The sequence below is a fragment of the Jaculus jaculus genome, chromosome 9 (genome assembly GCF_020740685.1).
Source record: "Jaculus jaculus isolate mJacJac1 chromosome 9, mJacJac1.mat.Y.cur, whole genome shotgun sequence".
NCBI classification, from domain to species: domain Eukaryota; kingdom Metazoa; phylum Chordata; class Mammalia; order Rodentia; family Dipodidae; genus Jaculus; species Jaculus jaculus.
The window spans coordinates 62,573,887-62,595,806 of record NC_059110.1 but is presented as its reverse complement, the minus strand read 5'-3'; the positions used below and the strand labels follow the sequence as shown (position 1 = coordinate 62,595,806).

Genomic DNA, 21,920 nt, shown 5'->3' with positions numbered 1-21,920 from the left:
ATTTTTAGCTATCTTAGGAACTGATGTCCACAATGTTTGTACCAGATTACATTCCCACAGTGTAGAAGGGTTCCTCTTTTTCTTTATCCTAGCCAGCTTTTATTGTCATTTGTTTTCATCACAATAGCCATTCTGATAGGAGTGAGATAGAATCTCAAATTAGTTTTAATTTACATTTCCCTGATGGCTAAGGATGAAATTTCTAAAAGATAGTTATGTGCCATCTGTATTTCTTCTTTTGAGAACTCTCTATTTAGTTCCATAGCCCATTTTTTTTTAAATTGGCTTGATTTCTTATTGTTCTGTTTTTTTTTTTTTTCTGAGTTCTTTGTATATCCTGGATATTAATCCTGTCAGATGTATAGCTGACAAAGATTTACTCCCATTTAATAGGTTGCCTCTTTGCTCTATTCACATTGTACTTTGCTATATAAAAGCTCTGCAATTTCAGGAGGTCTGAGTGGTTGATGTTTTATTTCCTGAGCAACTGGGGTTATATTCAGAAAATCATTGCCTATGCCAATATGATAAAGGGTTTCCCCTACTTTTTCCTCTAGCAGTTTTGGGTCTGATATTAAGGTCTTTGATCCACTTGGACTTAATTTTTCTACATGGAGATAAGGATCTATTTTCATCCTTCCACAGATACATATCCCAGGACCATTTGTTGTAGAGGCTGTCTTTTCTTCAATTAGTATTTTTTGTTGAAGATCAGGTGACTATAGCTGCCTGGACTTAATCTGGTCCTCTATTCTGTTCCATTGATTTTTGTGCCTGCTTCTGTCCCAGTACCATGCTGTTTATGTTACTATGGCTCTGTAATATAGATCATAATCAGGTATGGTGATACCACCATTATTTCTGTTGCTGCTCAGAATTGTTTTGGATATTCAAGGTGTTTTGTTCTTTCAAATGAATTTTAGGATTGTTTTTTCTAGTTCCATGAAGAATGCCATTGGGGTTTTGATAGGGATTGCATTATATGTGCACTTTTGCTAAGATTGACATTTTACACATATCACAATATTGACTCTTCCAATCCAAAACATAGAATATTATTCCATTTCCTAGACTCTTCTAAGATTTCTGTCTTGAGTGTTTTAAACTTTTCATTGCAGAGATCCTTCACTTCCTGGTTAGGTTTATTCTAAGTAACTTTATTTATTTATTTGCTTTTTTTTGAGGCAATTGTGAATGGGAATAATTCTCTGATTTCATCCTCAGCAATGCTTGCTGTTATTATATAGTAAGGCTACTGATTTGTGTGTTTATTTTGTATCCTGCTACATTGCTACAAGTGTTTATCAGCTCTAACAGCTTGATGGTCGAATACTTAGGGTCCTTTATGTAAAGAATCATATCACATTAGGATAGTGACTCCTGCTTATTTTCTAGGCCCATTTGTCATCCTAAGATAGTGTCTGCCTTTTATGGAAAGGTGAGTTTCTTGGAGGTAACAAATAGATGGATCCTGCTTTTTAATCCAATCTGCAAAACTGTGTCTTTTGGTTGGGGCACTGAGGCCATTGATATTAAGAGTTATTATTGAAGGTGTGTATTTATTCTTGTCATTCTTCTTGTTTTGTACTTGTTCTGATTTTTCCTTTACTCTCTTGTATTAAGTATTACTTGATTATAGTTTATTTTTTCCTGTTTCTGTATTTGTGTGCTTTTCCTTCTCTTCAGCATGGAGGATCCTTTCAGGTATTTTCTGGAGAAGGTTTAGTGTTCATATGTTCCTTTAGCCTGCTTTTATTTATTTATTTATTTATTTATTTATTTATTTATTTATTTATTTATTTATTGGTGGGAGGCCCTTTTTCTCTATCAATGTGGATGGATAACTTTGTAGGATAAAGTAATCTTGGTTGACAGCTGTTATCTTTCAGAACTTGGAAAACATCACTCCAAGCCCTTTGGCTTTTAAAGTGTGTTGAGCAATCTGCTGTTATCCTCATATGCTTGCCTTTGTATGTGACTTGACTTTTCTAACTGTTTTCATTATATTTTCTTTAGTTAGTTTGTTTTGTTGTTTAATGGTGAACTTTTCTTCTGTGATATTCTTGAAAATACCTGCTGTCTTTTGAGTGAAATTCTTCTCCTTCTACTATATATACCCTTAATTCTAATGTTGATCTATTCATAGTGTCTTGAACGTGTTGAAATTCCCATTCATATGTTCCTATTATTTCTTTTTTATTATGTCTATTATTTCCTATTATGTCTTTCTCTTTGTTGTACTGTATTAGATCTTCCACCTGGTCTTTGAGTTTAGATATTGTGCCCTTTCCTTGATTCAGTCTGTTGGTGAGATTTTCTATAGAGTTTTTTCTGTTTGACTTACTCTGTTTTTCATTTCTAGTATTTCTGATTGGTGTTTTTCATTATTTCTATTTCCTTACTCATGTCTTTTATGGACCTCTTTATTGCATTAAGTTGATTTCCTGTGTTCTCCTTCAGGAGTTTGTTTTCTTCTTTGATTTCTTTGAACATAGATACAATCTTTTTTTTTTTTTTTTGAAGTCTTTGTCAGCCATTTCATCTAAAAATAGTCTCACTGGAGGTCCTTTCTTTTCTGTTGGGACTGTATTTTCTTCATATTTTTGTGTATTTCTTGTATTATAGAGTTTTTTTTATATTGAGTTAATTAGATGCTTATGTTTTCTAATTATCTACAGTGTTCTTAGCCATGTGAATCCGACTTTATAAATATTCATGGTAGGAGTTTAAGGTGCCAGGTATAGCTCTTCTAACTCCAACAGAAACAGCAGAAATGATCCTAGGTGCTGAGTTTGCCTGCTATTCAAGTATTCTAGTAGACTGGTGGAGCAATTTACTGACAAATTCTAAAATTCAACTGAGAAATATACACTCCCAACCAAAACCAGCACAGAGTCTATATTCAAGAGTAGGGATTAACACAAAAAGATAATCTAATAAAGCCAAAGTCCCCAAGGGTGTGTACTGCCCCACACCCTCAATCCTTTCAACTGGGTGGTTGAGATTTCTGGTCTGCAATGCATTCCAGGTCACCTTTGGGTAGAGTCAATATACAATGAATATATAATATATATACAATATACATTATTAGGGCTGCCCCAATGATGACATAAGAAAATGACAAAGGGGGCTGGAGAGATGGCACAGCGGTTAAGCGCTTGCCTGTGAAGCCTAAGGACCCCGGTTCGAGGCTCGGTTCCCCAGGTCCCACGTTAGCCAGATGCACAAGGGGGCGCACACGTCTGGAGTTCGTTTGCAGAGGCTGGAAGCCCTGGCGCGCCCATTCTCTCTCTCTCCCTCTATCTGTCTTTCTCTCTGTGTCTGTCGCTCTCAAATAAATAAATTAATTAATTAATAAATTTAAAAAAAAAGAAAGTGACAAAGGCTCTATAAATCAGGAAGTGTCAAAGGCAACAATATTCACTGCTTACTTGAGAATGGCAAAGCAAACCAAGAATATGTAACACATAACCTGCCCTGACCTAGAAAGAGAGATTAGCATTTCTAGTGCAAATGTATTTATCTGCCATTGTCTAAGTAGGCCCTGTTACCTTTTGGGATGGGTTATAATCTCCCCAATGCTGAGTGCCCACCTCAATCCTTCTTTCCCTGTTGTACTGCGGATCTAGTGTTCCAATTGGCTGTGCTCTCTTCAAGGTTCACTTAGTATGTTCCTGTGTCCTCTGTACTTTGTAAATGTTGATATCAGGATTCAGAGTAAGAACCTTTTTGTTTCATATATTATCCTAACAATCTAATAAAGCCTACAGACTTCTCAGAATAATCTTTTTATTTTATTTTATTTTATTTTACTTTATTTTATTTTGAGATAGAGTCTTACTCTAGCACAGGCTAACCGGGAATTCACCCTGTAGTCTCAGGGTGGCCTCAAACTCATAGTAATCCTCCTACCTCAGTGCTCCTGGGTGCTGGAATCAAAGGCATGCACCACAACTCAGCTAGAATAATCTTTCAGAGAGATAAAAAAAATACAGAGTAACAAGGGAAGTAAGAGTGAAATCAGACAGTTGGGCCCTGAAAGGCCCGGGTGTGAGGCCTAGTGGAACTTCCTGAGCCTAGCTAAAGTTTGGTGATCTGCCTCAGACTCAGCAAGATGCTTAATGGCTTCTGGCCTGCTACTTCTGCGCATGAGTTGGAATTATCATTTCAATAGTCACAGTTTACTATTGACCCTTACCTTTCCCCCCATCCTAAAATCCCCACCTTCGTCCCTAACATTTTATAGGCAACTGCTTGTAACAATAAAGTGAGTTCCTGCTTCCACAAGACTCCTGACTCAGTGTGGTTTTTCTCTGGTGACTAGGAGAGATTCTGGGTCGTCAGACGTCCACCCCTTGTGGGGGGGAACCAGCTGGCCTGTTCCCTCCTCAGCACTACCTGCCCACTGGGGAGGAGCCCGGCATTGGACTTAATTATTTTTGACAAAACTGCTTAAACATGGTGATAGTCTTGTATTTAACATATTTGCCAATCAATTTTCCAGTAGGGTTTTAATTTATTTAATATTTTTATCTTCTCCCAAATACTACAAAACAATTTAAAATGCTCTAACTAGTCATGGATGACGCCTCAACCTAAGTGGATACTATTAATTTTAGCTTTTAGATCACTACAAATAAATACCTTTAGAAAGTTTTTCCTTGAAGATTTTAAGACACCATTATATATCCTCTGTACCTCTATGAGGTTCAATTTTCTTCTTATAGGAGTATGTCCTGTTTTAATTTAAATGAGGGTCTGTAGTTATTAAATTTTGTCACTGTGTATCAGAAAACATCATTACCTTGTCCTCACTTTTAATACATTTTTATTCCATTTATTTATTTATTTATGGGAGAGAAGGGCAGACACAGAGAAAGAATGGGCATGCCAGGGCCTCTAGCCATTGCAAATGAACTCTAGATATATGTGCCACCTTGTGCATCTGACTTACGTGGATACTGATGAATAAAACCTGGGTCCTTAGGCTTCATAGGCAAGTGCCTTAACTGCTAAACCATCTCTCTGCATCCCCTCCCCTTTTTGCTGTTTTTTATTTTTATTTTTTTCCTTTTTTTCAAGGAAACATTTCACTTTAGCCCATACTAACCTGGTACTCACAATGCAGCCCCAGGATGGTCATGAACCCATGGTGATCTTCCTACCTCAGCCTCATGAGTGCTAGGACTAAGGACGATGTGCACCACCTTGCTTGTTGTCCTTAATTTAGAGTGATTTTTATATGAGGCTTTTTTGTGACTGGCTTTCCTGTAGAAATTTTGAAGCTACTCTTCCATTGTCTTCTGTATCTGAGAATATCAAGCAGGGCTTGACTCAGTCTTATAGCTTCGAGCCTGTTAATGACCTGCAAGTTTGCAACTTCAGCTTATACCTCTCCCCTTAAGGCTATACTAAGGAACTATTCCCTCAAGAAATTAAAGTCAAACTCTTCCTTGGTCCTGAATCTTCTTTAGGTGTCTCTATTCAAGATCACATCAACTTCATTCTTGTAATCAGGTCAAAATCTTTCAGTACTCTTTCATCTTTCTGTCACTTCCTAACTACTCCATGACATTTTCTTATGGCCAGTAGCTTTGTAATTGCTTCTAGTTTCTACCTAGTTCCCCAAGACCAGAACCAGATATTGCAATTTTGCAATTCCTATCTTGATGTAATATTTCTCCATGAAACGATATTCAGGAAGTTAAGAATACAACTACAGAAGTACTGGGTGATCTTTTTAATTCATCAGGTTTACCGTGTCATTCTGCTATTAGTCTCAGACTCTTTAGAAGAACAAAATCGACCATCCACTTTCAAGTGGCAAGTCTGGTTTTGTTCCTTTGTCATACACAGAAGATGGTCAGTTTTCTTTATCTCCTGAAATACCAGACACTATAGCCTATTCCTGGCTTTGGAGTCCAACATGTTTGTCCATACCATGACTACCTTCCCAATTTAGTGTTTCAACTCATTTATTTCTGCTTTCATAGAGATGATTACATCACCTTTAAGCCTGGCTATTTTTTAATCTATGTTTCTAATTTACCTGTCATTTGTATGTATATAAAGTAACAGGATATTCTCAGTATAAACTCCTATACAACCTTAATCCAATATATTTTTCATTTGTATTTTCACTTATTGGGTGAACTGTATTTTTCCCTCACATAGCATCTAAATTCAATCTATTTATATGACTAAAAAAAGAGCAATAAGTATATAGCAAGTGCTTATGCATCTTAAAGTAAAAATTAACTTCTGAACCATTACTTTTTGTTCCTTTTTCTAAGACAGTCTTACAATAGAGACCAAGCTAGCCTCTAACTTTTTATGTAGCCAAGGATGATCCTGAACTCCTGATCCTACTGTTTCCTTCCTTCACATTTTGAATGCTGGGATTACAGGTGTGCAACACCATGCCCAGTTCAATCCCCATGGTGCTGGGGATTGAACCAAGGATTTTGTACATGGTAGGCAAAAGCACTGTACCAAGTGAACTATATCCTCATCTCTGCACCACTGCATTTTTTGAACACTACATTTAAATAAAAACAGGACAAGCTTCAAAGCACAAGTTCCTACAAATTTATCTACTGCTGTATGCCCAGTACTATTTAAAAAAAATGAATACTTCTAAATTTTAAGTGATAAAAACAGTAGTATCGAGGTGAGAGTCTGTCTGAGATATATTGGTGTGTTTTATAAATATTGTACAAGTACTACTACCTATGTAGTGCTTGTACTAAAAGCTTTTCCTCTTTATTCATGCATACTACATATATATACATTTGTAGGCATACACATACTAATAGATGTTCAATTTGAATTTATATAAGTGAATCCCAGTGAAATGAAAACATATAACTAGAAAATAATTATTGGCCTGATTTAGTAAGAAGCCAGGATTTAAGCTAAGAAATATACCTTTTTAGAAGCCAGCTGCGGTAGTTAATACCTTTAATAACAACACTTGTGAGGCAGAGATAAGAGGATCACTTTGAGTTCCAGGTGAGCCTTGACTAGAATGACACCCTGCCCCCATGAGAAAAAAAAAGAAAGAAGAAGAAAAAAAGAAAGAAAAGAAAGAAATACCCTTTAGACTGGAGATATAGTTCAGTATGCACAAGGGTTTGAATTCAATACTGCAAAAGCACAACAAAACCTCTTAAAAAAAAACACAAAACAAAACACAAGGATTTATTTTCCTCTGGTTCTGCCACATCTTGTTATGTGAACTTCAGTAGTTCACTGTCTTTAAGCAGATTGTTTCCTTGCTTCTACATGGAAGGCTTTTTTTTTTTTTTCTTTGAGGTAGGGTCTCGCTCTAGCCCAGGCTGACCTGAAATTACCTGTGTAGTTTCAGAGTAGCTTCTAACTCAAGGCAATCCTTCTACCTCTGCCTCTCAAATGCTGGGATTAAAGACATGCACCACCACACCCAGCTTTATGATTCCCTCTACTGTTAATGCACTTGTAATGGGGGTGCTACGGGTCCAGGAAAGTCCTTGAATACCAAACCCTAGGTTTGTTTCTAATTTTAATGAAAGAACTGAATAAAAAAGAAGAGTGAGAAGGATAATTATTGAATTACGATATTTGTTAAGGGAAATACAGAGCCAAGGAAAGGCACCTGTGTGGCCAGGGATCCCATGTGTAGTGCCTGGAAAAACTGTGGAAAGAGACAAAAGAAAAAAAAGTTCAAGGAACTCCTGCCATGTGGGGAGCTGGAGAAGGTAAAGAGTCCATGTGAAGAGTAAGGGCTAGAGGTCCTCCCTTCTGCACAACCTGGCTGGGCCCAGATGAGGGAAAAATTCACCCAAAGCTGAAGTTCCCAGGTGGACAGAGAGCCTGTCCTCTCCTTGCAAAGATATTTATAACCTTATAATGGTGGGCTGTCTTCTGGCTCAGGTGAACCAGAAGGACAGCTGGTTGAGCTGGTTGATTAGGATTAGGGGCTGTCTAAGGAAGAGGTTAGTCCAGGCACCAAGTTCTGGGGCCTGGACTTGACCTACCACAATGTTTAAATCCTATAAAAGACCTCCCTCCCAGGAGGAGTCCTGGTCGTTTGTGGAGAAACAGGTCTAGGCAAGAGATAAGAAATCAGATCATCTTTGATTTCTAGTGTGCAGACTTTCCTGCTTATCTTACTTTCAAAAGTCCAGTCACCCTAGCTGTACCCCCATCTCATACTCTTCCTGCTCCTACTTATTCTAAAACTTTCTAATTCTTACTTAGAAAATGGTGTACTTTACCTATAACACATAGTTCTCTTAAAATTAAGGTGATTTGGGCTGGAGAGGAGAGATAGCTTAGTGGTTAAGGCACTTGCCTGCATAGCCAAAGGACCTAGGTTTAATTCCCCAGTACCCACATAAAGCCAGAAGCACAAGGTGGCACATGTCTGGAGTTCACTGCAATGCCTAGAGGTCCTGATACATTCTCTTTCTATCTGTCTCTCTCTATCACATAAATAAATAAATTTTATAAAACTAAGGAAATTTTATGGGAAAAATAAGGTTGTTAAGGTAATTGTTTGTTATTTATCAAGCCTAGCTTACAGAAATGAGAAAGATAAAAATCAGAGTTTGGATTGGGGAGATGCTCAGTGGGTAAGAGAAATTTCTGTTCAACCACAAGGACCTGAGTTCAATCCTCAGTATTCTCATAAAAAGTAAGGCATAGGCATGCATGCTTAAAATGCTTATAACCCTAGTACTGAGGCAGAGACAGAGGATCACTGGGGCTTCCTGGTCAATGAGTCTTAACCAAATAAAAATGGGGCACTACAAGGTTTCTTTTTGGTTTTTCAAGGTAGGGTCTCACTCTGGTCCAGGCTGACCTGGAATTAACTATGTAGTTTCATGGTGGCCTCAAACTCACAGTGATTGTCCTACGTCTGCCTCCTGAGTGCTAGGATTAAAGGCATGTGCCATAATGCCCAGCTAGGTTTTTGATTCAGGAAAGCAAGATGGAAGAGTGATAGAAGAAGATGCCCAGCATCTTCCTGTCCTTCACATGAGTGTACATGGGATACATGCAACTGCACAGATATGTGCATACGCCACACATACATACACACATATTATAAACACACCCACACAAGTCATATTAAGCAAAGAGAGATGGAGAGAAAAGATACATACACACAGAGAAAGAGAGAGAGGGGAGTGTGTGTGTGGGGGAATGGGCATACCAGGACCTCCAGCTGCTGCAAATAAACTCCAAAGGTGCATCTGCCTTTATGTGGGCACTAGGAAATCAAACCTGGGTCCTCAGGCTTTGGGTAAGTGCCTTACCTGCTGAGCCACATCTACAGCCTGATTAACACTTTTTACGTCAACCACAAGAACAAACTATAGTAAGATCCTAGTCTTTAGTACCTGGAAATGAGTGAAATTCTCATTTTTAGGTTAATAAACCTTCCCTTGCATTTCTCTTTTTTCCATTCTTCCTCTCTCCCTCCTTCCTTCATTCCGTTTTCTCCCTTTCCTCTTCCTTCCCTGCCTCCTTCCTTCCTTCCCTCCCTCTCTTTCTCCTTCCTTCTGTCCATCTTTCTCTTTTTCTTCTCTCTTTCTTTCTTCTTTCGATAGTCTCACTATATACCCTCAGCTGGCCTACAGTTCAATGCAGGGCCTAGAATTATGGATATGTCATTATGTACTCTAGGCTGGTGTAAAGCTGAAGGTGAGGGCTAGGCTTATAGATATGTGCTACCATGCCCAGCAACTTGCTTCCTTTTTATATTTTAGCCAAATTCTCATAACACTGTCATCAGAGATTATTTAACCTCTTCATACTTTATAGAATAAAAATAGCAACTGGTCAAGGATAAAAGAGTCAAGCATCAGTCATATACCTATACCAGGGTACTCTGTTACTCTCACTATTGCTTAAAAACTCACGTTGAGGGATGGAGAGATAGCTTAGTGGTTAAGGGAGTTGCCTGTGAAGCCTAAGGACCCAGGTTCAACTCTCTAGATCCCATGTAAGCCAGATGCACAAGGTGACACCAGTGCACATGCATACTACAGGCACACACATTTGAAGTTTGACTACAGTGGCTAGAGGCCCTCGTGTGCCAATTATCTCTCTCTCACACTCATAATGTTTTTTAAAATAAAAAAAAAACTCACTTTGGTAGTCAAAAAGGAAAAAAAAAAAGCATGATCTGAAAGTTGCACATTCTGGCAAAAAACAGGAGAATTAGGCTTAAGAAACTATGGGCTTTAGGTCTCCTTTGAACACCGCAGCGCCTCTGAGATATAACAAGTTTTAGCATCATATCCCAGGTGTCTTACCTCCAATTCTTTGAGGTAGTTAACTGTTGTTTCCTGTCTCATTAATATGACCAAGTCATGGGGATGCTTCAAGTTCATTGGTGAGTCAACCTGCAAGTAAGCAATAAATAACTACATTAAACTTACATTCATTAATGTCTATTTGGATTACTGAAGTTTCATTTAATATGATAAAAATCACTGTTCTATCACCAATATAATTAGTATTAGTTGCTCAGTAAATTTCAAGGCATATTTCAAAAGTGATAAAATGGGGCCTAGGGAGATAGCCACTGGGGAATCAAACATGAGCCCTTAGGCTTCATAGGCAAGTGCCTTAGCTGCTAAGCCATCTATCTACCTAGCCCTCCATTGACATTCTTAAATAAGTAGAATCTTCATACAAAGATAGGCTATAAGGAAAAGAAACTAATTTTTGTGGATTTTGTGAAGGGGAGACAAAAGCATGCAACAAAGGAGATATGTAAAAGCTAAAGCCAATGGCCAGAATGCAGAAGAGCTTTCATCAGAAGCCAGGGAAGTCTTTGTACAGCTGTGTAACAGCTCCAGTAGTAGGGGACTATCCTAAATGATATTTCTAGAAAATCAAAAATAAAACAAAGATGGGCATGATAGGCCATGCCTTTAATCCCAGCACTTGAATGATAGAGATAGATGGATTGTCATGAGTTCAAGGCCATCCCAAGACTACATAATGAATATACTGAATTCCAGGTCAGCCTGGGCTAGAGTGAGACTCTACCTTGAAAGACCAAAATAAGTAAGTAAATAAATAAATAATAACAAAATCTGGATAAGAGGAAAGGAATAAAGTTTCCATATCTAAATGACAAATATTTGAAAAAACTGCAAGAAGAATGACAGAGATGAAGATTTACATTTCGTACGTATTTAAAGAATAATCTTGGGCTGGAGAGATTGGCTTAGCGGTTAAGCGCTCACCTGTGAAGCCTAAGGACCCACTACCACACCTTAAGATCCAACCAATGACATTGCCTCCAGTCAGGTGGCTGCAGATGCAAACTACAAACAATTAAATAAATGAATATATCGGGGAGCATCTATTCAAACTACCACAATCAGTAAACCTTTTTTTTTTTTTTTTTTGAGGTAGGGTCTCACTCTAGCCCATGCTGACCTGGAATTCACTATGTAGTCTCAGGGTGGCCTTGAACTCACAGCAATCCTCCTACCAATGCCTCCCAAGTGCTGGGATTAAAGGCGAGAGCCACCATGCCCAGCTAGTAAGCCTTATTTTAAAATATATTAGACAAGCCGGGCATGAAGGTGCATGACTTTCATCCAAACACTTGGGAGGCAGAGGCAGGAAGACTGCTATGAGTTCTGAGCCAATCTGAGATTACATAGTGACTTCCAGGTCACTCTGGGCTAGAGATATACCTCAGAAAAAAAAAGGGGGGAGGAGGATAAGAGATAGGAGGGTGGGACAAAAGGAAAATGGGAGGTCAGGGGAAATAAAAACAAAATTGCACCCAAAATAAACTGGTATCATAGAAACCTTTCTCCTTGATAGTAGATTAAAAGATATAACCCTCAACAGGAATATGGGAGGATTATCTGGTAAGAAGGTAAGAGGGTGGGATAAGGCACCTAACTTTAAAGTATTTTTTTGTGGCCCGTAACCCCCAGTACTAGAAATTGGTTGCTACCCACATCGGGCTGTTGATCAGAGAGAACTAAAGTCTCCAAAACAAGGTGGGCTTCTGGGGAGGGAGGGCATTACCATGGGATATTGTTAACAATCATGGAAGTTGGAAAAAATAATAAGAAAAAAGGCAGATGTCTGTCAAAACACTTGATTAACCATCTGAGGTAAAAGGTAAGACCCTATTGCTGAAAACACCTCATGCTGCCAATACAAAACACCAAGAGTCCCAGCTGGAATCCAGAAGGGAGCCAAGCCCCAGATGGTTAGCTCATTTAGTGCTGGGAATGCCTCATGAACTTCTGGCAGAAAGTGGGCAGCAACAGTGTGTGCAAGCAGGGGTCTAAGCTACTCAGAAGCAACCAGCCTGACAAGATGTACACACCTGTGAAATAGTAGCACACAGATTTGGTGGGTAGTAATGGCTTTCTGACTGGCTAAGAGATCCACTCAGTGGAAAGGAACCCATATCTGTAACTGGGAACTAGGTCAGAATCCCATGGAAACCAAGATTATGGTCTCCAGTGACAAGCATTCACTAGTTTTTGGCTAAAAGAGGGGCCATAACCATGAAAACCTCTCTAAATTAAGAATATTTATCCCAGTTAGCCTATGAAGACTTAATTCTATATTGGAGAATCTGTTCTTTTATGGAAGGTATCAAGACCCAAGAAGATAAATGATCCCTCGGACTTCTGCCAAGGCCCAGGTAAAACCACAGAGTGCTGCCTTCATGGAGAGAGCCTCACAAGCTGCATCAGGAAGGAGACAGATGCTGAGGATACTGAACACATACCAAAGCAGAAATCCAGAATTCCTGGGAGCTTAACAGTGAAGTAGATTTAAAACACAGCCATGATAGCTCAGGAAACTTTGCAGAAGAGCGGTTGGAAAGACTGTAAAAGGCACAGGTCAGGAGGGCACACCCAGAGGTACCCCCTGTACACTGCAATGACTGACTTCTGCTCTCACAATGCATGACCTACAACCCCACGGAGAATACCAGCACCTAATTGTGGTGGATTGATTCAGGTGTCCCCATGAACTTAGGTATTCTGAATGCTAGGTTCCCAGCTGATGGAAATTTGGAAATTAATGTCTCCTGGAGGCAGTGTACTGTTGGAGGCTGGTTTATGGGTATTATAGCCAGCTTCCTCTGGCCAGTGTTTGGCACACTCTCCTGTTGCTGTTGTTCAGCTCACGTTTGCCAGGCAGAGATGTCCACCTCTGCTCACGTCATCATTTTCCCTGCCATCATGGAGCTTCCCCTAGAGTCTGTATTCCCACAAGCTGCTCTTGGTGTAGTGTTTTCTGCCAGCAAAGCAAACCTGACTGCAGCAGTAAAGTTGATACTGAGAAGTGGTGTCACTACTGTTAGACACGTGAGTATGTGACTTTTGGCTCTGTGGAGCTGACTTTTGAGAGGAATGTGGAAGGATATAGATATAGGAAGCCTTTAGAACACCAAAAGACAAAACCTGGAAAGAAACTTTCCTTGCCATATTACAATTAAACTACACACAAACCAAAGAAAATGTACTGAAACCAGTTTGAGAGAAAAATCAAGTCATACACAAAGACAAGTCCCTCAGGATAACAGCAGATTACTCAATATAAACTTTTCAAAGCCAGAAGGGCTTGGAGTGATGTATTTCAAATTCTAAAAGGTAACAACTGTCAACTAAGATTACTTTACCCTGCAAAGCTATCCACTCAAATCAACAGAGAAATTAGGACATTCCACAACAAAAGCAGGCTAAAGGAATATTTGAAGACATGAACATGTCCCCAAAACATTACAAGCCATTTGTTTCCCACCAGGAATAGATGGTAAGACCCTATTGCTGAAGACTCCACATACTTGGGCTGCAAGGTCACTCAGAAATTCTGGTAGAGCTGAGCTGAAAACCCCCTCCATGTAGAACAGCTGACAGAAAGTGGGAAAAAGCGACTCTGCATGCATCTCAATGGGAGAGAGAGAAATTACCAGTGGAGAGACTCAACAGTGGACACTGCAAGCCTTAAATTTGGCCAGCCAGGTCAAATGAGCCAATGGATGCAATAGTGGCATGTCTGTTATGGGGGAAACCACCTACTCTCTAATACTGGGGGCCTATTCCTTGGTAGGGAATACATGTCTGATACTGAAAACCTACAACAGGGGTAGTCATGAACCCTAGGGGTGAAACATATAATGGTGTCTGCCTAAACATGTATACTATACTCACCAAACTACCTGGTAAGCACTTCTCTTAATGTTCATATCCATATACTAATGCTACTCTCACTTTAAGTTAGAGAAGTTTCTTCAGATGGCAGTGACCTTGGGATTACTCCGAAGACACCATGGTGAGGAGAAGAAGTGACAGAGAGGTGCTCAGCACTGAAATATCTCTATCATATCTTCCAAGGCTCAGGGTCCATTACAGAAGAGGTGGCAGAAAGAATATAAAAGCCAAAGGAAGGGTAGGACTCCTAACAAAGTGCTCCTCCAGACACAAAATGGCCTGGATATCCATGACCTTGCAGTGCCTGATACTACCTACACAAAACCATCATAATAGTAGGAAAAGATGATGACAGGAACTTAAAAGACAGAATGACTGAGAGGGGGAAATGAGTATGATGAGGAGTGGAGTTTCAAAGGGGAAAGTGAGTGGAGGGAAGGAATTACCATAGGTTATGGTCTATAATTTTTGAAGTTGTCAATAAAAAATAATATACAAAATACATTAATTAAAAAAATAACTTACATTAGTGTGTGGTGGCATTGGGATTTTAGCATTGCAGCCTAAAAGACAAACCTCTGGCTAGGTGTGGAGGTGCATGTCTTTAATCCCAGTATTTGGGAGGCAGAGGTAGGAGGATCACTGTGAGTTCAAGGCCAGCCTGAGAATACATAGTGAATTCCAGGTCAGCCTGGATTAGAGTAAGACCCTACCTCAAAAAAAAAAAAAAAAAGACAAACCTTTAAGGTAATGTGTCCTGTTAGCAAAATTTATACATTGATCTGATCATAAATATTTCAAGAATTTCTTATAAATAATAATATATAATATACAATTATAATACAGAAGTCAGTGATCATAAGAATAATATGCTGATCTTGGAAAACTGGTGAAAATAAAGTATATAGAGTACTGCTTCAAAAAATAAAGTTCAATAAAAGGCAAACATATTATTTAAATGTAGCCAAATAACATTTGGAGACATTTATGATTAAGTAATTTTAATAGAGGGATAACAGATATTGAAAAGGTTGTCAATTAAGATGATTAAGATAAAATTTTCATGTTTCTGTCCAAAAGTATGCATTTGTTAGCTAGTTATGAAAGGGTATCCAGGTTATAAATTGTGATTGTCATGCCTCAAGATGTCAAGGTTAAGACTTCGGCTCACTGACGTTAACCTGTGATTGGTAATGTTTGTAATTCAACCAAGTTCGCTGTGCTCCTCTGCCAATCTTTTAACTACTAAAAAAGAAGGGAGCCTTAACATTAAGGTTTATTCACTAGTATTTAATCTTCTACTAGATTATTATATGTAGAGATACTATAACTCTGATATTGAAAAGGTTGTTAATTAAGATGATTAAGATAAAATTTTCATGTTTCTGTCCAAAAGTATGCATTTGTTAGCCAGTTATGAAAGGGTATCCAGGTTATAAATTGTGATTGTCATGCCTCAAGATGTCAAGGTTAAGACTTCGGCTCACTGACGTTAACCTGTGCTTGGTAATGTTTGTAATTCAACCAAGTTCGCTATGCTCCTCTGCCAATCTTTTAACTACTAAAAAAGAAGGGAGCCTTAACATTAAGGTTTATTCATTAGTATTTAATCTTCTACTAGATGATGATTATACGTAAAGATACTATAACTCTGAGATGGTCCCTGTCTTGTTCATGTTAGTCCTGCTAGGTGGTCATTGGTGAAGTTATCTTATAAGTATTATAAACATGATTTAGTTATTGTTAACCATCATAAATTAAGCAATGAAGTTGCCCAATGGTTAGAGATGCTTGCTTACAAGATTTCTTCATGTCTGTTAGAAGGTCTCTAATGTATGTAAAATTCAGACTGGTTTACCTTAACAATAACCAGATTCTGCTTTATTCTTAAGCTGTGTATAATCAAAGTCTCAGTCCAAATTTTACTTAGGCAGTTGTCTCATTATTGGTATCTTAAGTTCATTGCTTATGTAGATACTTAAGACATATTCCCAGGCTGGAGAGATGGCTTAGCAGTTAAGAGCTTGCCTGCAAAGCCAAAGGACCCCGGTTCGAGGCTTGATTCTCCAGGACCCACGTTAGCCAGATGCACAAGAGGGCACACACATCTGGAGATCATTTGCAGTGGCTGGAAGCCCTGGCGTGCCCATTCTTTCTCTCTCTCACTCTGCCTCTTTCTCTCCCTGTCACTCTCAAATAAATAAATAAAAATAAATAAAAATTTTAAAAAAAGACATATTCCCTACTTTAGGACACAATTTCATGTCTACATAAATGATCTTTATTGATAAAAAATAATCTTAAACTTTACTGTTCTACTTCAAGTGTTGGGGGTAATTGGTACTTACATAAGTATACAGACTAGCCAAAGTTGTTTTCAAACACAGATGCCAAGTTCTAGATCAAAATCAGTTGATTTAAAGTTGTTGGTAAAGAATTGTTTTCAGGGATACTAACATGTTCTGCCTGCACTTATAATTGACAGATACTTAAAAGAAAAAATATGTATGCTTTTTATGTTCCAGATATGGTTTATACTATCACCTGACAACTAAATTAAAATATTAGTCAGAATGATTTAAACTTTTGCATTGTTCTGTAACCAGATCTGCCTTATTAAACAGATATATTCTCCACTTCTTTTAAGCAGAACTGTTTTGCTAATCAGGTGTGTATAGTCTCTCTGAATGAATATCAACCACATGTAGAAGACAAACTCAATTGGAAACAGCAGGGTTAAGAGGACAACCAATATTTTGGTTCCTACTCCCAGGTGGAGACAATGGAACACTTCTAACCTCTAGCTTCTGGTAAGTTACCTCTCTTCTTGGTCAGAGGACATGGAAATCCAGAGATCAGGAAATGGACTCCAAGTCAGTATATCTGCAGGAGAGTCACTGCAGATGCCTCTAAGGGAAAACATATGGTTAGCACAACCTTGACTCATCCCTAGCAAATGGCACAATACTGAGAGCTCTTCACAGGTCCTTAAGATTCTCTCCTATAGAGCCATAACTGACCTCTAAAATACAATATATTAATCATGGCTGCCTGTATGTTCTTAAACACCCAGTAAGAGAATGTAACTACAAAATGCCACAATATAAATGAAAATTGAGAATACTAGGTTCCTTTGTTTGATGTTGGCTTACATTACTAAGCTCTTATGTTAACTTACCTTCTTCTGCCTATGTCTGGCCCCGATTAGTCAACAAATGTTTGCCTTCAAATTAAAGAACCAGTTTAAAAACAAAATTAAGGGAAAATGAAGAAAAGAAAATGCCTATGATTAACATTCATCCAGGAAAGGTACAATGAGTAAGAATACAAATTCTTTTTTTTTTTTGGTTTCCTGAGGTAGGGTCTCACTCTAGCTCAGGCTGACCTGGAATTCACTGTGTCTTCTCAGGGTGGCCACGAACTCACAGCGATTCGACTACCTCTGCCTCCCAAGTGCTGGGATTAAAAGTATGTGCCACCATGCCCAGAAAGAATACAAATCATTATTTATTTATTTATTTATTTTTAAATTTTTATTAGCATTTTCCATAATTATAAAAAAAATCCCATTGTAATTCCCTCCATCCCCCCCACACTTTCCTCTTTGAAATTCCATTCTCCGTCATATTACTTCCCCATCACAATCATTGTACTTACATATATAAAATATCAACCTATTAAGTACCCTGCTACCTTCCTTTCTCTTCCCTTTATATCTCCTTTTTAACTTACTGGCCTCTGCTACTAAGTATTTTCATTCTGAAGCAGAAGCCCAATCATCTGTAGCTAGGATTCACATATGAGAGAGAACATGTAGTGCTTGGCTTTCTGGGCCTAGTTACCTCACTCAGTATAAGCCTTTCCAGGTCCATCCATTTTTCTGCACATTTCATAACGTCATTTTTATTTACCGCTGAGTAGAACTCCATTGTATAAATGTGCCACATCTTCATTATCCACTCATCAGTTGAGGGACATCTAGGTTGGTTCCATTTCCCAGCTATTATAAATTGAGCAGCAATAAACATGGTTGAGCACGTACTTCTAAGGAAAGGAGATGAGTCCTTCGGATATATGCCTACGAGTGCCATAGCTGGGTCATATGGTAGATCAATCTTTAGCTGTTTTAGTAACCTCCACACTGATTTCCACAATGGCTGGACCAGACTGCATTCCCACCAGCAGTGTAGAAGGGTTCCTCTTTTTCCACATCCCCGCCAACATTTATGATCATTTGTTTTCATGATGGTGGCCAATCTGACAGGAGTGAGATGGAATCTCAATGTAGTTTTAATCTGCATTTCCCCGATGGCTAGTGATGTAGAACATTTTTTTAGATGCTTATAAGCCACTTGTATTTCTCCCTTTGAGAACTCTCTATTTAGCTCCATAGCCCATTTTTTGATTGGCTTGTTTGGTTCCTTATTATTTAACTTTTTGAGTTCTTTGTATATCCTAGATATTAATCCTCTATCAGATATTTAGCTGGCAAAGATTTTTTCCCATTCTGTAGGTTGCCTCTTTGCTTTATTCACAGTGTCCTTTGTGTGTTTGGAAGTTTGATTATAATATGGCGAGGAGAGGTTCTTTCCAGATTTTGTCTGGCTGGGGTTCTAAAGGCTTCCTGTATCTGCATTGGCACCTCCTTCCCAATTTGGGGGAAATTTTCTTCTATGATTTTGTTGAAGACGCCTACTATGCCTTTGGAGTGGAGTTCTTCTCCTTCTACTAAGCCCTGAATTCTTATATTGGATCTTTTCATAGTGTCCCGGATATCTTGAAATTCCCACTCATGCTTTTCTATAAGTTTCTCTTTCTCGTTGTTGGACTGTATTAGGTCTGCCACCTGGTCTTCTAGCTTAGATATTCTGTCCTGTCCTTCATCCATTCTACTGGTGAGATTTTCTACAGAATTTTTTATTTCATTAACTGTGTTCTTAATTGCTAGTAATTCTGACTGGTTTTTCTTTATTATTTCTATTTCCTTATTTATGTCTTTTATTGCCTTCTTTATTTCATGAAATTGGTGTCCTGTGTTTTCTTTGATTTCCTCTTTGAGTACCTCTTTGACTCCTTTGATTTGTTCTCTGACTTCTTTGAACATATTTACAATCATTCTTTTGAAATCTTTCTCAGGCATTTCCTCTAATTGTTCTCACTGGAGGTCAGTTCTGATGCATTAATACTTTTAGGTGGATTTATATCGTCTTGCTTTTTAGTGTTTCTTGTGTTATAATGTATATATTTTTGCATCTTGGATTAAGTTAATGCTTGGATTTTCTAGCTAGCTGGGTATTCTTAGCTGTATCAATTGATTTGATGTTATATATTTTCCGGGTAGGAGCTTAAGGTGTTAGGTGTGGCTCTTAAGACTCTCAGAGTATCTATAGGGGTGCTCCTAGGGGTTGAGCTTCCCTGCTATGGGAGTATTCAAGCAGGCTGAGTGGAATAAAATACAGGTGGATTCTAAAAGTTAACTAATCACTGTACCCATTCAATCAAAAACAGCCCCAAGTATGTATGCAAGAGTAGTTATTATAACAACCAGATCCTCTATCAACAAAGAGGTTAAGATTTCTGGTCTGTTGAGAGACCTAAGTCAGCTTGTGACCAAGTGAGACCCTACCCTGGTACAATCCCAGTTACCTTGGATGAGTTTGGTCTCAGTCAAGTTGCTGCCTGGGTCATCAGACTGCTGTTCTGATTTCTGGAGCTGGGCACTGGCTTTTACTGCGGGGCAAACTGAGCCTGGCAACTGTGGCCCTGCAGATCAGCACACCTGCTGCTGGAACTGCTGCTGCTAAAGCTGCCTCTGCTGGGTCTGTAGCCGCTGCTGCTGAAGGTGATGCTGCTGGGCCCACCGCTGCTGCTGCTGCTGTAGCTGCCACTGTTGAAGCCACCGCTGCTGCTAAGTCCACTGCTGCTGCTGCCACTGAGGCTGCTGCTGCTGGATCTGCTGCTGCTGTCTCTGAAGCTACTGCTGCTGGGTCTGCCGCTGGTGCCCCTACTGGATCTGTTGCTGCTGGGGACACTGTTACCGGTGCTGGAGCCGCTGATGTTGCTGCTGGACTCTGTTCCTGATTGGGTCTCGCTGTCTGCTCAAGTTGGCGTGGCTGGGTCCCGGGACCGCTGCTCTCTTCACTGGAGCTAGGCACAGGCTGTGGGGGAGGGGAGGGAGCCACAGCTGCTCTAGTTCTTTCCTGTTCCATGTGTTCTTCTACCTTGTGGTCTGCTCCTCCGTTGCTCACTGCTGCTCTCCCTTCACGTTTCTTGAGCTGCTGAGAGCACCAGTGTGAGTGGAAAATCCCCGCACCGGGCTTTTCCTGCGGCTAGAGCCCAGTCTGGCGGCTTTCTGGTGCGCTGCAGCCACTGCCACGGTTGGCGGAGCACCAGGGCCACTTTTGCTGGCCTGTGCCGTCTCTGGATGCTCTGGATCTCTTCCACTTCTCTGCTGCTGCTTCAATTTCCTATATACCTCACTTTTTAGTAAAAGTGTGTATTTTGCTGAGTTATTTGGTCTTTTTTCCCCCCTAGGCTGCTTTGGCGCCAAGAATACAAATTCTTTAAAAGGAAATAACTTAAGAAGAAAAGGAAAAATCTAGAAGTAACCTGATGGCTCAGGATGGGATGTTGGACCAGATTGTGATCACCTCAATTGGGGGGGGGGAATGAAACAGACAATCCAAAGATTATCATTACTGGTTATGTTTACCTAGTGGTTATCAATGTGTATTGGTCCAGTCTCTCCTCATTATTCCTTATTACATTGGAAATGCTTATTTTACCATCATGTATTAAAATATGTAGCTTGTTTTCATTTTATAGGATTTACAATTAATGAATAGTCCTAAATCTTAGATGAGGCTTGGGGCTTTACAACTACCTTAAAGTCGGTAAAAGGTTATGGGGACTTATACAGCTAGTATAACTATAACTTATATTATGAGAAGGTCATGAATCTATGGAAAATAATTTAATGGTTTAAATGTGTGGGCCAATAAAATCAGACTTAAATGTTGTAGCCAATGGATAGAGCCCCACCAAGGAAAAAAGTGTGTTTGGAACAAATCTGGAGCCCAGTCCTAAGATGTGAACTCTGATGCTGATTGTTTCATGGTGTTCCCCTGGAATCTGTAACACAAGAAGACCCACTTACCCCTAGGAAATTGGACACACCCTCACCAACGTGGGCATATGATGTAAATAAAACTGGAACAAGGAGCCACTCTAGCCAGTTTGGACTGGGTCTCCATATGGTAATCTCACTCTAACTGCTATTTACAGGTGACACTCTGTGGATTCATCACACTTGGGTAAAGAAGGCCCACACAGCTTAAGGGAGTATATCTTGGATGACACAACACTGTTCAGACCATCCAATCTAAATCACCCTGTGGAAGCACCAGGAACACTCTAAAGATCTGAATCTTTGCTCTGACCATAACTGGAAGCTGGTCAGTCTACCAACAGTTGAAGTTTGAGAATCTACAGGCCCACAGTAATTGTACAACTGAGAGCTGACTGACCCATGCACAACCAGAAGCTTGAGGAAGTCTACAGGGAACACCTCTGGACCATGGTCATGATGCCAATCCATCCAGTTGGGTGTGGCAGTGGTAGTATAGCTGGTATTCTCAGTAGAGGTGGGGCCAGTGGTCCCACAGGGTTAAAACTTGGGGGAAAGAATAACTATAGCCCTATTCTACATAGTAACAGAAAACACGA

General features: G+C 39.4%; 1 protein-coding gene across 6 annotated transcripts in view; it reads right to left on the bottom strand.

Annotated features, from left to right (window-relative positions):
* Ttc17 (tetratricopeptide repeat domain 17) overlaps window positions 1–21,920 on the bottom strand; it is a 177,270-nt gene that overhangs the window by 106,715 nt on the left and 48,635 nt on the right. For 5 of the 6 annotated variants that reach the window (XM_045159315.1, XM_004663335.2, XM_004663336.2 and 2 more), the window contains exon 2: window positions 10,302–10,391. In XM_045159315.1, the coding sequence (XP_045015250.1) occupies window positions 10,302–10,391 (90 nt within the window). Of the gene's footprint in view, window positions 1–10,301; window positions 10,392–17,014; window positions 17,089–21,920 lie in introns of those variants that run through there. The other variant, XM_045159316.1, reaches the window with a different exon arrangement.